Raw genomic sequence first — 13,694 nt, 5'->3', positions numbered from 1 at the left:
CCGAGTAACGGCAGCCGCGCGCGCGCGGGGCCCAGCCAATGGTGGTGCGCGGCGGCGGCGCCAATCCGGGGGCTCGGAGCGGGCGGCGCGGCGTTCAAACGCGGTGGCGGCGCACAAAGGGGCTGCTGCAGGGAGGTGGCAGCTCGGTCCGGATTCAGGTCCCGCTTCTGTCCGGCGCGCTGAGTGAGTACTGCCCCGAGCAGCTGCCAGAGCGGCCCGGTCGCGGCTCCCTTTTCCCGAGCCCCTCTCCTCTGGCCTTGGCGGCACTTTTCGCGCTTGTTTCTACTGTCCCGGTGGGCGCAATAACGGCATTGGCTGGTCTCGCCCATTCCCCCTTGTCCCGTTAGCCCGATGTGGCGGCACGGCGGATCTGCCGCGGCTGTTGGCGGGGAGAACGGCAGTACCAGCAGAACGGGGTTCCTGCAGCGAGAGCGGCTCGGACGAGGCCTGGGCCTGGGCCTGGGTCTGGGTGTGTCCAGGGGCCCGGCCGAGGGCTACCCCAGACCGCCGTGGCCTCCAGAAGAAAGAGGACACCGCGCTGTCCTGTGCAATACTCGCTTAATAAACACATCATTGTAACCGTAGGACAGCAGCGGCTCTCTCGTGTCATTTCAATCGTATTTGTTAGCAAGTGAAAATCAAATATATGTTTAAATTTTCATATAGATAACTAGCGTTTTAGCCCTTCCCGCCAAAGTCTTCTGCCAGTAAGAATCCTGTCTGTTTAAGGCTTTATGCATCCACAATCATAACTGGGACTGAAGCAGAAGCCTTCAGCTAGAAAGTACGGCAGGAGACAATAGCATCTGCGTAAACCTGTCTTGCAAGGTTGTTTTGATTAAAGAAGGCAAAAATTTGGGATATCAGATCTTGATCTGAGACACAAACAAAAAAAATGCACTCCTCGTAGAGCATTCTCCCTCTCAAACTAGAGTTTTGCAGTGGAATTGCAATACAAGGCTTCTTTGTAGACTTGCACAAACCTAAATAGCTGTAAAAATCAATCCTGTTGTCTTTCAAGACTCCAAGTAAAAGTCTGCTCAGCTTTGGTTTTCCTGTTTCAGGCAATTGTAAACAAATGTATTCTGTAACAGTTTCCATTTCTTGATTTTTACACTACTTTGTACCTTGTTCTGCCTAAGCTTTGCTCTCATTTTCATTGTTTTAGAAATAAAGTTCACCAAGAACTGGAACAAGATGGCATCTGTGCTCCAAAATGTCAAAGCAACAGTGGCGTGGCGGAAACACCGGCTCCTAGCTGACCTCAATGAGAATGAGAGCCCTGTGCCTGACAAATTCAAGAGAAGGGCCTCTCTGAGTTCTTTCAATACCATTCGCATGTCTTTAAGGAAACGGGTACCATTAAAGCAAGTCGAGCTGAATTTTCATAAAACCCCAACTAGGGAAAGTCTGGAACCAAGGCAGAGGTGCCAAACTCTTCAGACTATTAAAAGAACAGCAAAATATGCTTTTGGAACCGTGTCCCAGGTATTTTGTCTTTGCAGTAGAACACAGAGTTTAGTTTTTGCTTCAATTCCAGTACTAAGATTTCTGAATTCTGTACTGAGTGGTGTACTCCAGAGAGTCCATTCCCACACACTTGCACACCTTAGTACTTGTCTCATAGCTGCTAACTTTTAAAATCTTTAAAATCTTTAATATCTTTTCTTAAAGTACAGACAGGTAAATTATGGATCTGGCAGAACATGGAGGAAGGTGAAAACAGTTTATTTTATTTTGTTATGAAATAAGAGCTTTTCCCCTACTGTATTTAATCATATATGGCAGAGCAGCCTTTACACAGAGGAAACTGGGTAAAGATTGACATCATTTGCAAAGAATTGTTACTGAAAAATGTGCAGCACTTTGGATTTTTTTTCTTTTATTTATTCCCCTGTACCCATACTATTTACTAGCGTGTTCTCCATTATAGTTAATTTAAATTTAGGCTGACAAAACCTGCTACAACATAGCAGGGTAGCAGATTGAAGCTCGCATTTCCCTTTCTTAGAGACCTCAGATTTTTAAATGCATGACTTCTGTGTTGGGGAGCCTGAATTTTTCCAGCATAAGAGCAGCAGGAGCTTTGTTCCAGTGCCTGCTCTGAAGTCCTTGACAAGTGCCAAGAGTTAGGGAAGCAAGAGACTCCCTGTGCAAATGAGTACAGAGGTTGAGATGCATTCATGTTAGTTGAAACCTGATATGAGAATGGAAGCGAGTAATTCAGCCCAAATATTCCTAGTCTTCCTGGTTCCAAACTCACAGCTAATTGAGTTCATTTAGCCTAACATGTCTAATGCTTCTTTCAGAAAATACAGAAGTCTTGCCAAAGCCCAGTATGCTCAATGGTGACCTTTCCAGCTGAATCAATCAGCAGAAGCTGTGTGACCAGTTCTACCAAAAAAAGAAGTGCTACACCTCGAACACCTTGCTATAAGAGTGTTACTCCAGCAGCCAGTTCCAAAGGCACTCCAAGGTCCAGCAAAAGGGCCTTGCTTGGGCCAACAAGGGTGTCAGAACATAGAGAATGGAGGGATTTCTCATCCTGGCTTGATAAAAATGGTGTCTCTCTCCGGAGATCCAGAAGAGCAGCAGCACTGAAGAGCCCTTATTCATCTCCTGCTCCTTCCAGCAGAAAGATGTTAGTCACATTATTTTGTAAACTTTTTTTCTTTTTTTTTTTTTGTTTTCTTTTTTTTGTTTTGTTTTTGTTTTTTTGTTTTTTTTTTTTTAATTTATTACTCTGATTAGAGTATCTGGTAAAGTGAAAGGCAAGGTATTAAGTTTTCTGTCCTATTCCCCTGAAGGTGTGTGCTACTGGAATATTTAAGAAAGTAGTTCCAGCTCCCTGTATAGACAGGGACTAAGCTATGTGTAAAGCTGAAACATAAAAAGTAATTTTTTCTTAGAGACATACCTGAGTTCTTTGCTGGTGCCTTTTGGGTAAAGGAAAATGCTCTGTATCTCACTCTGATTTAACTGTAACTTTTCCAAAGCTGCTATTTGTATTCCAAAGATACTAGGAATAGCTCTGTTTATGCTGAGTTCCTTATAGAACATAGAGAAATTCCTGCCTCAAAGAGCAAACACAAATTAGATCAAGGGTTGTAAGCTAGGGAAATACTTAATAATGTGCACACAGGTTTTTCTTTTGGTCAAAGTCACAAGAAAGGTTAAAGCTAGAAGTTGAATCCAAGCCTTGAGAATCTGAATCTTGTGTCTGAGTTGGAAGATTGCTGTTTGGGGGATGAATGGAGACGTGAAGCTATTGGCCAATGGAATTAAAAGCATAATTGCCACCACCCTAAACTTCTCTGGGTAAAGTGTAGAGGTAACAAGAGTGGTACTGCAGGGATGGAGGCTTGAGTACTGTCACCTAATCAGCCTGTCCTGTTTGATCTGTAGCAGTGACCATTCTGTTTGCAGAGAGTTTGACTGCAAGTTGGAACTGGTCTCCTCAGGGATTTGCCAACTGAAGCATATCTCCCAAGCATTTGATGATGCCATTGTGAAAGAGGAGAGGTAAATACTGCTAAGTATCCCTCAACTTTACCTGCCATCTGAACATAGCCAATTGCAGGCCAAGTAGTCCCTGTAACTCAGGATTAGGAATAATTGCAGAACTTTTTCAGATGTAATGTAGTATATCCATTTTTTCTTAAAGATACTTAGGATGATTAAATCTGCAGTTGGATTTGCAGCTTCTAAAACCTGCTAAATGCTCTACTTGTCTTCAGTTTCCTTGTTGTGGAAGTCAGATTTTTATCATAAGGAACCTGCCTTTGACCTTGTGTGAGAGCAGTACCTCCCCGACTCTTGTCTAAAAGAGATGCCAATCCAGGCTGGGAGAGGAGGTGGGAAAAATCCAGTGTACTGGCACAGTCACTGATGTCTGCACATCAATTAAAAAAATCCTTTTATTAGGTAGCATTATGTTAACAAACAGTCCATGGTACCCAGATGAAGAAGCCTCTTATAAAACACCTTGGTTAATCCCCAGGGTGGTAGGCTGCTGTATTTGTGAAGGTTATGTCATTCTGAATTAGACATATTAAGAAAATAAAAATTAAGGGTCAGATATCTTGTCACAGGGTGATTCCCTAAACTTCTTCCTCTCTTAGAGCATGTCAAGTATTCAATAACTAAATGTCATGCACCTCAAATTCTCTAGAGAGAGTTTAGCATCAAGTACTTTACCTACAAAGAGGTAAGGGCTTAACATCCCAGATAATTGCAAAAATTTGTACCAGTGGGACCATGCCTAGATAACTATAGGTTAAAACTTGTATCAAGTTAATTTTATCATATCCACTGAAGGTTCACTAAATCTCACTCCTAATATTCTCTCATCTGCTAGTGATATGACAGTTTCTCTCATTCGTAACTGAAGATAGTAGCAACCAGGTAAAGTAGTTGTTCACTTACCTTGGCTATGCCTGCATGCATCTGTGGGGAGAAAACCTGCTGTTTATAGAGAGAAAGGCTTATTATCTCATGCTGCTTTAAGGCAGTATTATGCAGAACCACAGGGTTCTTCCTTCATATTCACTGTGGCCATCTCTGCTACAGCAGATCATTGTGCAGTTGTAAAACTTCACCTCTAAATCATGGATTAGTGAGTCCTTATGGGTTCACAATGAACCTTCTATGCAAACATCAGCTTTTCTCACTCCAGACCAAAAAAATGACTGGTACTAATCTCTTTTTGTCACTCAAGTTCAGTTCTCACTGGTTACTGATGATGGCAAAGCATGAAAGAACCAACCATTATCCTGAGCTATCTGGTTTTACAGCCTGCCTTTTCCATCCCTCAAATTTTCATAGCAGTTGAGTCTATGCTATCACAATTAACAGCAGCTCATAACTGTATTGGTGGCATTTTTAAACACAGCAATTGTGCCCAAGTGGATGTGACGTAAATGTCTTCACCCATTATGTTGGAAGTGTTCTTTTTGTTAGAAGGAAAGGTACATCCTGAATACTATGTCCTATTTTAGCAACGAAGACAGGTGCAAGACACTTTGTTGTAACTTTTCAAGAAAAATGAGAGCAGTTTCAAATGCTGGACTGATGGTTTCAGCAGTGATCTGTACTGCTTCCACAATTTGGTCCAGTACCCCTGCATGTGTTATCTGCATACAATGTGCTCTGTTACTGCCTAGTTGCCTACTGAAATAATTGTGAAATGAACTGTTTTTGGAGGTGCCTTTAGTCTTGCATGAGACTTTATGTTCTGGTATCCAATTGCCATGAGTTTTAATGCTAGCGCTCCCTTTTCATTTTTTTTCATGATGAAGCAAACCTCGATCTCAAATGATTGTTTCCAACTCAAAGTATTGTTCTAGTGTTTTGCATTTTAAGGAATTAGATAATATCACAAGAAATGCTCCTGTTGCTAGTTAAAATATTGCAGTGTGTAATTTGTGTACTTGCCATTTACGTTCACTGCAGATAACAAAGTATTTTATTGCTAGTGTTTAGAACAGTTACACAGTGAAAGTGTACCAGACCTCTTCCTTTTTCCCATCTGTTTTCCAGCAATTTGTGTGACAACCAGTTGATTAACTCTACTGACTTCATGCTGCTAATGCTAGTCCTGTTGTTCTTCTGCAGGCAACAAGCAATATCAAACTACTACTATCTAATGGCACAAAACTCACAGTCTGTACATCGATCCCTGAAACCGTCTCAAGCTATCAGAAGACAAGCAAAGAAACTCCATCAAGCACTTGGTACCTAGACAGAGATGGTTGTAACTATTTTTTCATGTTTCCAAGTTTATGAGCACATATAAGGGAAAGGTCTGAATAGCACCTGAAAGGCTGCACTCTGTACATTTAAATGAGCTGTTACACCTTTTTTTTTTTTTTTTTTAATGAAACAGCTCAGGACTTCCCTTGCTTTCTCTTTTCAAGTAAAAAGAGAATCAAAATAGTACCAACCAGAGTGTATTATCCCTGCTGAGTTGAGGGATCCATCTTGAAAGTGACTCTCATGAGGCAGTAAGTACTTAGAAACTGATGCTGAACTGGCCAGTAAGAATGGCCAAAGCAAGGGCTAATGACAGACTTATGAAGGGCAATCCTAGGTAAGAGTAGTGCTTAAACTGGTATCCAGCAGCCACAAGATTTAGCACAAATACTTTCCACATGAAAAAGATTGGTCTATTATTTTGAAAGCCTAACTCGTTTCTTTTTTTTTGGTACTAGCAAACTAAAGTTATTCATCATTTAGCTGAAAGTTACTAAAACAGTTACTTCTTTGAGTTCTAAGCAAAACTGCCATTCCAAAGCAACAGGATTCTGTCCAGTCACTCATGCCACAAGAACAGAGCCATTTTAGGACTCTTACTTCATGGCCTTAAGGGTTAGCCTAACTAATCCTATTTTAGGTAGTTTGGCTCCAGACAAATCAGAGCAAATTTTGTCATTTCTTACTGATGCTTTAGATAGCATCTTGGCAGTTGAGTTAAACATTGCTTTTGTGCTGCATCTGTCTTTCAGTTATACATGGAAATTTGTTACTACAATTAATGTAACCTCTTGCAACTACTGTTATTAGCTAATATCACAATGGAAGTATTTTGATTATGTATACTTAGCATTTGATACCTGTATTTTGCTTCTAATTACTTTTAAAAAATTAATGTTAATTTGACAAGCCTTTTTGGTAGGTCATTCAGTATAACAAATTTTAGTCTTTTACATGAAAGCAAAGATTTGTCAAGTTTTTAAGAGTTCAACAGCAGGATTGTTTTCCATGGTAAGCTTTTTGCAGGCTTCTCCATTTATGTTCACTCTAAAATGAACTTTCAGACAAAAGACTGATTTGGGAAACTTTGCTCTACTTGATAAGTTTTAAAATGTACATGTGACCTAGTAGTTCCAGTGTTACTCAAATTTTAATGGTATCAGGTGTAAATATGAAAAGCATTAAATTATGATTTATATATAAGTATGGATTTTTAAACTTGCTCACATTTTTTCTTCTTTTTCTTGTCAAATGAACCCATTTTAAAACATTGAAACAGTTAATGAGACCTGGAAATACGAAAGCAACCCTCCCAGCCTAAAGACTTCTAGACTTTCAGATGACTGAGAATTTTAGCTTGTGTTATTTCTTGATGTAGTGTTTGTGTGTGTTTTGTGGGTTTTTAAACAACTTTTCTATATGGAAGTATAGAAAAGTATAGTACCTCCAAGTTGTTCCTTGTATGTCATGAAACTACTTCTATAAAGCTTTCACAAAGATGTTATCTCATTAGTGAAATGCCTTCTTTTATGACTTTTGAAAAGGAAGGACGGTTGGAGGTTTTTGAAAAGTTGACCTCCAATCTAAGTATTATTTCAGACAAATCAAACAGCCTCTATTTATAATATTTCCACCAGCTACTCAGACATGTACAATCATGATCCAATATTTATCAAATTACTGGTAAGAAAAATCAGTGACACTGTTTAAAGGCAAGGAAGGTTTTATTTAAGTGGCTAATCTGTTTTAATATTTTAAAAACCAGCTCACATCAAAATCTATAGCAGTTGTAGAAATCTTACTCCTTATTTCATATTAAGAAATTCATTATTGTACATTTTTGAATCTTTACAAGGCAGCCATAAGAAATATAAACATTTGTCACCAAATAGAACATTCTCACTGACAATATTTAAAATTATGCACTTAATAAAACTATAGACTGAAAGAACACCTACAATTTCAAGTTTCCTTGTGTGAATTCAGTTGTAAGGGGACTGCCCCTTTTCACCCCCACAAATAGAAAAACAAGTTATGCATAAGACTTGGGGTTCTGTGAGAGGACTGCCATTCTGGGCTGTAGACCAGTCATCCAGGAATAACACTACTTTTCAAACCTGCTGTCTGTAAATCATCTTTCAATGTTGCAATCTCTAGTATACTATCTCCCATCATGTCACAGTAAACCTGCCTCTCTCTTTTCCCCCTCCTATGTTCTATACATTCATACAAATGACAAATGAACTGTGAAATTTATCTTCCCCAACTCCCCAAATTTCCATTCAGTTTCAAGGATAGCTTGCTGAGATTCATACAAGTAGTGGGTAAACTGTAATACTCCCTGTCTGGGCTTGACCTAAAATGAGTGAAAGAGCCAATACATGACTTCAATTCCAGTGTCCATGCACAGGATTCTAGCTGTTCCGGGCCTTATTTCTGGAAAAACAGGTATTTTCATCCAGAGAAATGTGTTATTACTTCCATTTTTTATAGGGGTTCTGAATTTAGGCTCATCTATAGGAACATATAGTTACCTTGTGTGACTAAACATAATGGAAGTCTTAATTATCTTGACAAACCCAAAATTTCTGCTTAAGCTTTGAACACAAACCATGAGGAACCACTGCTCTTAGAGAAGCTGAGAAGGTAGGCTGGAAGGTTTTGTGTGTATAGGAATTCTATCCTGTACCAGCTCCAGATAAGGATGAAAGTGCCACTTTCTCCCCTGCATGCTCGACATGAACAATTAATGCAGAGATCCTGAGTTCAGATGTCACGCGTCAATCTCTAATGAGAAAAATCATGAAATTGTGGTGCATAATCCTCATCTCTCCATTATCAAGCCAATGAGTTTACTAAAAAGATACCCATGCTCCAATCATCTAGTCCTGTGACGATGTACTCACCTTTCTGCAGCCTAGATGGCAAGAGGGAAAAAAGCCCAGGAAAATCCTACTTGTTTAGTAACAACTGTTGGACCTACCAATTTTAAGCGTAAAATACCTGCTAGTTTCAGGTATTCTTTTAAATGCTTATAAAAAAAAGCTTTTAGCAAATTTAAAACAGAAATGGTATAGAAAGAAGGGAAAAAAAAATTTTTCCCTTTCTAAATTTATTCCATGAAGGACATGATGATACTATATACCTAAGTATTGAGGATTTGATAAATACATGTAATAGTAGTGTCCCGGCTAAAGAAAGACTGCAATGTATAAACAGGACAACTTATTCACTAGTAATGGGAAACAAAGGCTATTTTGCAGAATACTGGGGCTGGGGCTTCTTAAAAAAATGTCATTGTCCTGCATAGACCAAGGGGTGTATTTTTTTTTTCCTCTAGTTTACTGATAGTTCCACTTCTATATAACCAGCGAAAGTTTTAGCTGTTTGGAAGTGACTTCCCTAGATACTAGAGGAAAAAGTGAAGTAATCTGTCTAAATTAAGACTAGTTTAATGTAAACAAATAAAAAGGACACCTCTCATGAACCCCAATGAATAAGAATTACCAGTACTTTGTCATTTTTACACCTAACAGAATTTTATGCTGAATAGATACAAACCATGCCACAAAACTAAACAGGAATACTTTGGTCAAGCAAAAATCTATACCAAGAGCACTAGTGTATGCAAACAAAAAATGTTACTCAAAATAAGCAGATTTGGATTAACATCACTATTCAATTCTGCAATCTATACAATGATATCTTGTTCCAAACCTACCTAGCTAGACAACAAAATTGAACAGACAGCCACTGTTGCTGTGTTTGAGTTGGTTTTGTTCTTTTTTTTTAATGTGGATTGGTTACAAATTTGCTGTGAAAGCAGAACCAAAACTTAAGTGTCTTCCAGTAGCTATACACACATACACACAAACAAAACCAAAGCACCACAGTTGTGAAGGTGTGTTTTTACAATATCTCGAATAACTCTACCACTGCTATTAATCACAGCCATTTTTTACAGTAATTTAAAATTGATCCATATCAACAGGACAAAGAAGTAAATGCTTCCAACTGTGGCATACTTGTACTGTACCCTTAGCACCCACTGGACTAACAATTTTGTGTTTTACAATTTTATTTATGCTTCCTCCATTCAGCATGTTAAAGAATGTGCTTTTCTGTTACACGCTGGAGGCACTAAACAACTGATGGTACTAATGTAACAACTGATGAGTCTAATGTACGTTCTGTGGGCACACCCACCTGACTTCTCTGTCCCTTTCCCTTCCGTGTATGCTAAAACACTTTCATAGCCCGTAGAGTTTAAGTAAATGCTGACTGCACAGAAACTGCAGCAATAAGGACTTGCAATCAAGAATAAGATGACTGTAGGATCAAACTTACCCTCAGCGAATGGCTTCCTAGGGGACTGATCTTCCATGAAAACACAAGTAGAACTGAAATCCAATCACATGCAAGCTGAATGCATGTGAATGATTGGATGCAGTTTCATGTGGACAAAGTGTTAACTAAAAAGCCTGTGTCACTATTTTGCCAAAGTGCACCGCTGGAGTGTGGGATCACAAGATAAACCATTCTAGCCATGAGTAATCAGCAGTGCTGGAATTATGCAAATGCCATATAAGTTCTCCTACATTGTATGAAAACAAAGTTAGGGAGAATATTTTCAGCTTGATTTTAATACCATGTGTAGAAACTTTGAAATTGTTACCTCACTAAATCGTACACACACGCACGCACACTTGTTTTACTGCTATTAGCTCCTAATATTCTTAAGGGAAGCCAGCACAGTGACTGCTGTAAAGATGACCCAGCTATTAATAGAAATACATAAAATCAGAGTCTTCATTACATGGAACCCTGTAAAATGACATCATGTCTCCAAGAGTAAAAGACAGCCCTTTATAACCTAGGAGATTTTTCTAACCTTGTACTGAGACACTATTTCCTTCAATACTGTCACAGAATTACACACAGATCACTCTTTTGAAAGGAAGTAGACCTTTCTACTACAGCAATTGAAAACAAAAAAAAAGGTTTTCAAGTCTCTTGGGTGATAGAGGTAGATGCCTAAAACAATGGTAGCTTTGTACAGGAATAGTGATTATAGTCAGGAGACGTGCTAAACAACATCCAATGATTAAAATGAACTTTTTGATCAGTCAATATTTTAGACCCCTCATCAAACTTAAAATTTTCCTAGTAAGTTCCTCTCTCACAAGACTTGGAATCCCATGCCTATTTAAAATTAACAAGCAGGAGCGTGCCAACAGTAAATTCACTAGAAGGAGATGGATGCTGGTGCATCCATGCAACCTCATCATAATGCAAAGCAGAGAAGAAATGGACTATGTGACTAGAATGAATACATGCAGTGGGCTGAAACAGAACATGGAATAATTCCTCCAACTTCATGGGTTCAAGAACTATGATACTACTGGGAAAGCATTTGTAAATGTTAAGAGTGTTTCAATGTAGTTTGCAAGCTATCTTTCATTTAGCTTTTGTAGCAACAGAGCACAAAACCCTAGACCCTTGTAATATATTTACCTGCTCCCAAAGAGTGTTTGCTCTTTCGTTTTACATCTTTCCTTAACCTTCAGCAGAGAGTACCCCTTCCCTTAAAGGAAGCATTAGAAAAAAACCCCAAGACAACCAACTACTGACGTGCCAGAGATATTTCAGGAAGTTTGAAATAAGTAACTGACAATCTTGCCAAGTAATGTCTGAAAATATAAATCAAACATCTCCACTTATAAGCTATTTTGCTGCCTCTTAAGGCAAAAGCTATACTCTTACGCCCTTCCAGAAGCCCACTGAAACTTCATGGTTAACAGAAAGTACAGACTTTACTTCTGCACTGTCTTAATAGTTTTCTATTGGATTTCTTGTTTTACATGTTAACTTTCAAAATCATTAACCAACTTGGTGAGAGATTTTGTCTGGTCTAGCAAAACCTGAAAGGGGGATGGAGAGGCACAACACCCTCTCCACCCCAATTCCCTGAAATAAAAAACAAACAACAAACCTGAAAAAGGAATGTTCTTTTGACTTCAAGCTTTCTCAGTGTCAATAGTATGTTTCTAACTCTAAAAAAGGGGTTTTTATGTGCACTTGTAACATCATTGCAGGTTTTAAAACATACATCAGTTCACCCTTTAAATTCTCTTGATGAATTTCCTTGCAAGTATCTGCATGAAGAATCTGCAAACTGCTACTATGTTAAAGTAACTATAATGCTCTAGAAATATTACTACATAGGGAAAACGTCACACATTTTACTTCTAGTAAGCGCATTGAGAGATCAGAGAGAAATTTAAATCAGTAGAGAAATGTCAATGTGGCACCTGTATTTTTGCATATCCACTCTTTTAAGCTCAAATGCTATAATTCTGAATGCTACAGATTGTCTTAATGCAGCAGTTGCTGTGAAGCATGAGAAGGTAAACAATTTATCAATTTACTTAATTACTTTTTTTTCCCCTCCAGTGTAAATATTCTAGTTTGAATAATTAAAAAAGAAATTGCTCTGAAGTTTGCAGATCCCTTAGTAAAACGGTTCCTTTTAGCTTGCCCTCTTAGGATCTGACTCTTGGACTGAGATCATCAGAGCCATCTTCTTTGGAGTAGTCCACACATTTTTGCACAGTCATCAAGTTCCACAAACAATGTGATCTTTGCACAGTTGCACACTACTTTGGTTACAACAACACTAACTGTGTTCAAACTGTGGCTGACACATTTATTTTTAACATGAAGTTTTTATGTTTGGTTCACAAGTGAAGTTTTTTGATTTATTTGTCCAGCGCCTCACACAAATATGAGTGCCCATGTTGGAGTCTGTTGACCAACACTGTAGGCTGAAAGGAAACCTTGGGTTTAAGGCACCCAGAAAGCATCTTGTTGCAGAAGTCCTAACCACCTGTTATTGTAGCTCCCACTGCTGCTTCCCATTATCACTTTTATTGAAAAGTGAAGTGGAAACAGACATGACTACTTAATGTTTAAAGTGTAAACCTCCTCTGTAACCTACAGGACCTACCCTTGATGCTGTTTTGGGTGCAGCTAATTAGCTGATACCACAATCCTTCTGAGCAAAATCAGTATCTTTTCCTCTTATTGCACATACTATATCTGTTCCCAAAAATAACCTGTTGCTATGATGATAAACTTGTGGTAGTTTTATATTGTTTTAAACTTCCCCAATAAACATGATAAGAGGAAGAGACTGGAAGTGCCCCAGCTGGTGTAAGAAGGCAGATTTCAGAACAGGGAAGACTCCAAGGTACAAATTCCTGTGCACTTCTCTTAATTTGGAGCTGCCTAAATACTATCTTTCAGGCATGCCTACAAGTTTTATGGGGTGCATCCAAGATCTACATTCCCAATCCTCCTAGGGAATAGATTCAAATTTGTGAACTCCACCTCGAACCCAAGCAATGGAAGGCAAATGCCTGTCATGGTCTTTGTCTGATTCAGGCTGGCTCTGAGCACGCTCTGGCTTGGGGTTTAAAGAAGGCGGGTCAGGTTGCTGTACAGACATAGTCCTGCGGAGGTGGTTTCTCTTGCGCAAAAACTCAGGCTGCGAGTGGAGGCCAAAGCTGCCTTTTCTCAAGATCATCCGAGAGTTGTTCTTTTTGGGTCGTGAATGGAGACTGAACTCCAGCGAGGCCAAGTGGGCTGCATAACCTTCACTGAGGAACTGAAATAGGAAGAAAAAAAGGGAGTGACAAATTACTGCTGCCTTGACCTATGAGTGCTATGAGGTTTTAAGTTTTGATCACTGGCATCCCAGTTAGATACCTACAAAATACTAATACTCCTCTCCCCTCAATTTTTTTTTCAAGTGACCCCTTTCATTCTGTCATTCAGAAATGTGCAATGCATGCACTTGTAGATACAGCCCGCAACCACTTGATTCTCTTTACTATTCACCCTTCCAGAAAATGCCTCATTTGTAACCCCAACTGCCTTTCTTT

General features: G+C 39.2%; 2 protein-coding genes across 5 annotated transcripts in view; one reads left to right on the top strand and one right to left on the bottom strand.

Moving 5' to 3' along the window:
- The first annotated feature begins 54 nt into the window (after positions 1 to 54).
- On the top strand, positions 55 to 7,255 carry PIMREG (PICALM interacting mitotic regulator). 3 transcript variants are annotated; one of them, XM_053995789.1, is made up of 6 exons: positions 55 to 183; positions 1,169 to 1,488; positions 2,310 to 2,641; positions 3,427 to 3,522; positions 4,358 to 4,404; positions 5,614 to 5,696. In XM_053995789.1, exons 2-5 carry the CDS (start codon positions 1,198 to 1,200, stop codon positions 4,386 to 4,388), a joined length of 750 nt encoding a protein of 249 aa, XP_053851764.1. In that variant the 5' UTR covers positions 55 to 183; positions 1,169 to 1,197; the 3' UTR covers positions 4,389 to 4,404; positions 5,614 to 5,696. The 3 variants fall into 3 exon arrangements, with proteins under 3 accessions (XP_053851764.1, XP_053851763.1, XP_053851765.1); XM_053995788.1 differs by lacking the exon at positions 4,358 to 4,404 and having other exon boundaries at positions 5,614 to 7,255; XM_053995790.1 differs by lacking the exons at positions 3,427 to 3,522; positions 4,358 to 4,404 and having other exon boundaries at positions 5,614 to 7,255.
- A 201-nt stretch (positions 7,256 to 7,456) lies between these two features.
- PITPNM3 (PITPNM family member 3) overlaps positions 7,457 to 13,694 on the bottom strand; it is a 55,004-nt gene continuing 48,766 nt past the window's right edge. For both annotated transcript variants that reach the window (XM_053995774.1, XM_053995775.1), the window contains exon 20: positions 7,457 to 13,417. In XM_053995774.1, coding sequence (XP_053851749.1) covers positions 13,109 to 13,417 — 309 coding nt within the window. In that variant the 3' untranslated portion in view covers positions 7,457 to 13,108. The remainder of the gene's footprint in view (positions 13,418 to 13,694) is intronic.

This window comes from Vidua macroura, chromosome 20 (genome assembly GCF_024509145.1).
Source record: "Vidua macroura isolate BioBank_ID:100142 chromosome 20, ASM2450914v1, whole genome shotgun sequence".
NCBI classification, from domain to species: domain Eukaryota; kingdom Metazoa; phylum Chordata; class Aves; order Passeriformes; family Viduidae; genus Vidua; species Vidua macroura.
The sequence above is the reverse complement of the archived record's forward strand: the minus strand, read 5'-3'. Positions and strand labels throughout refer to the sequence as shown.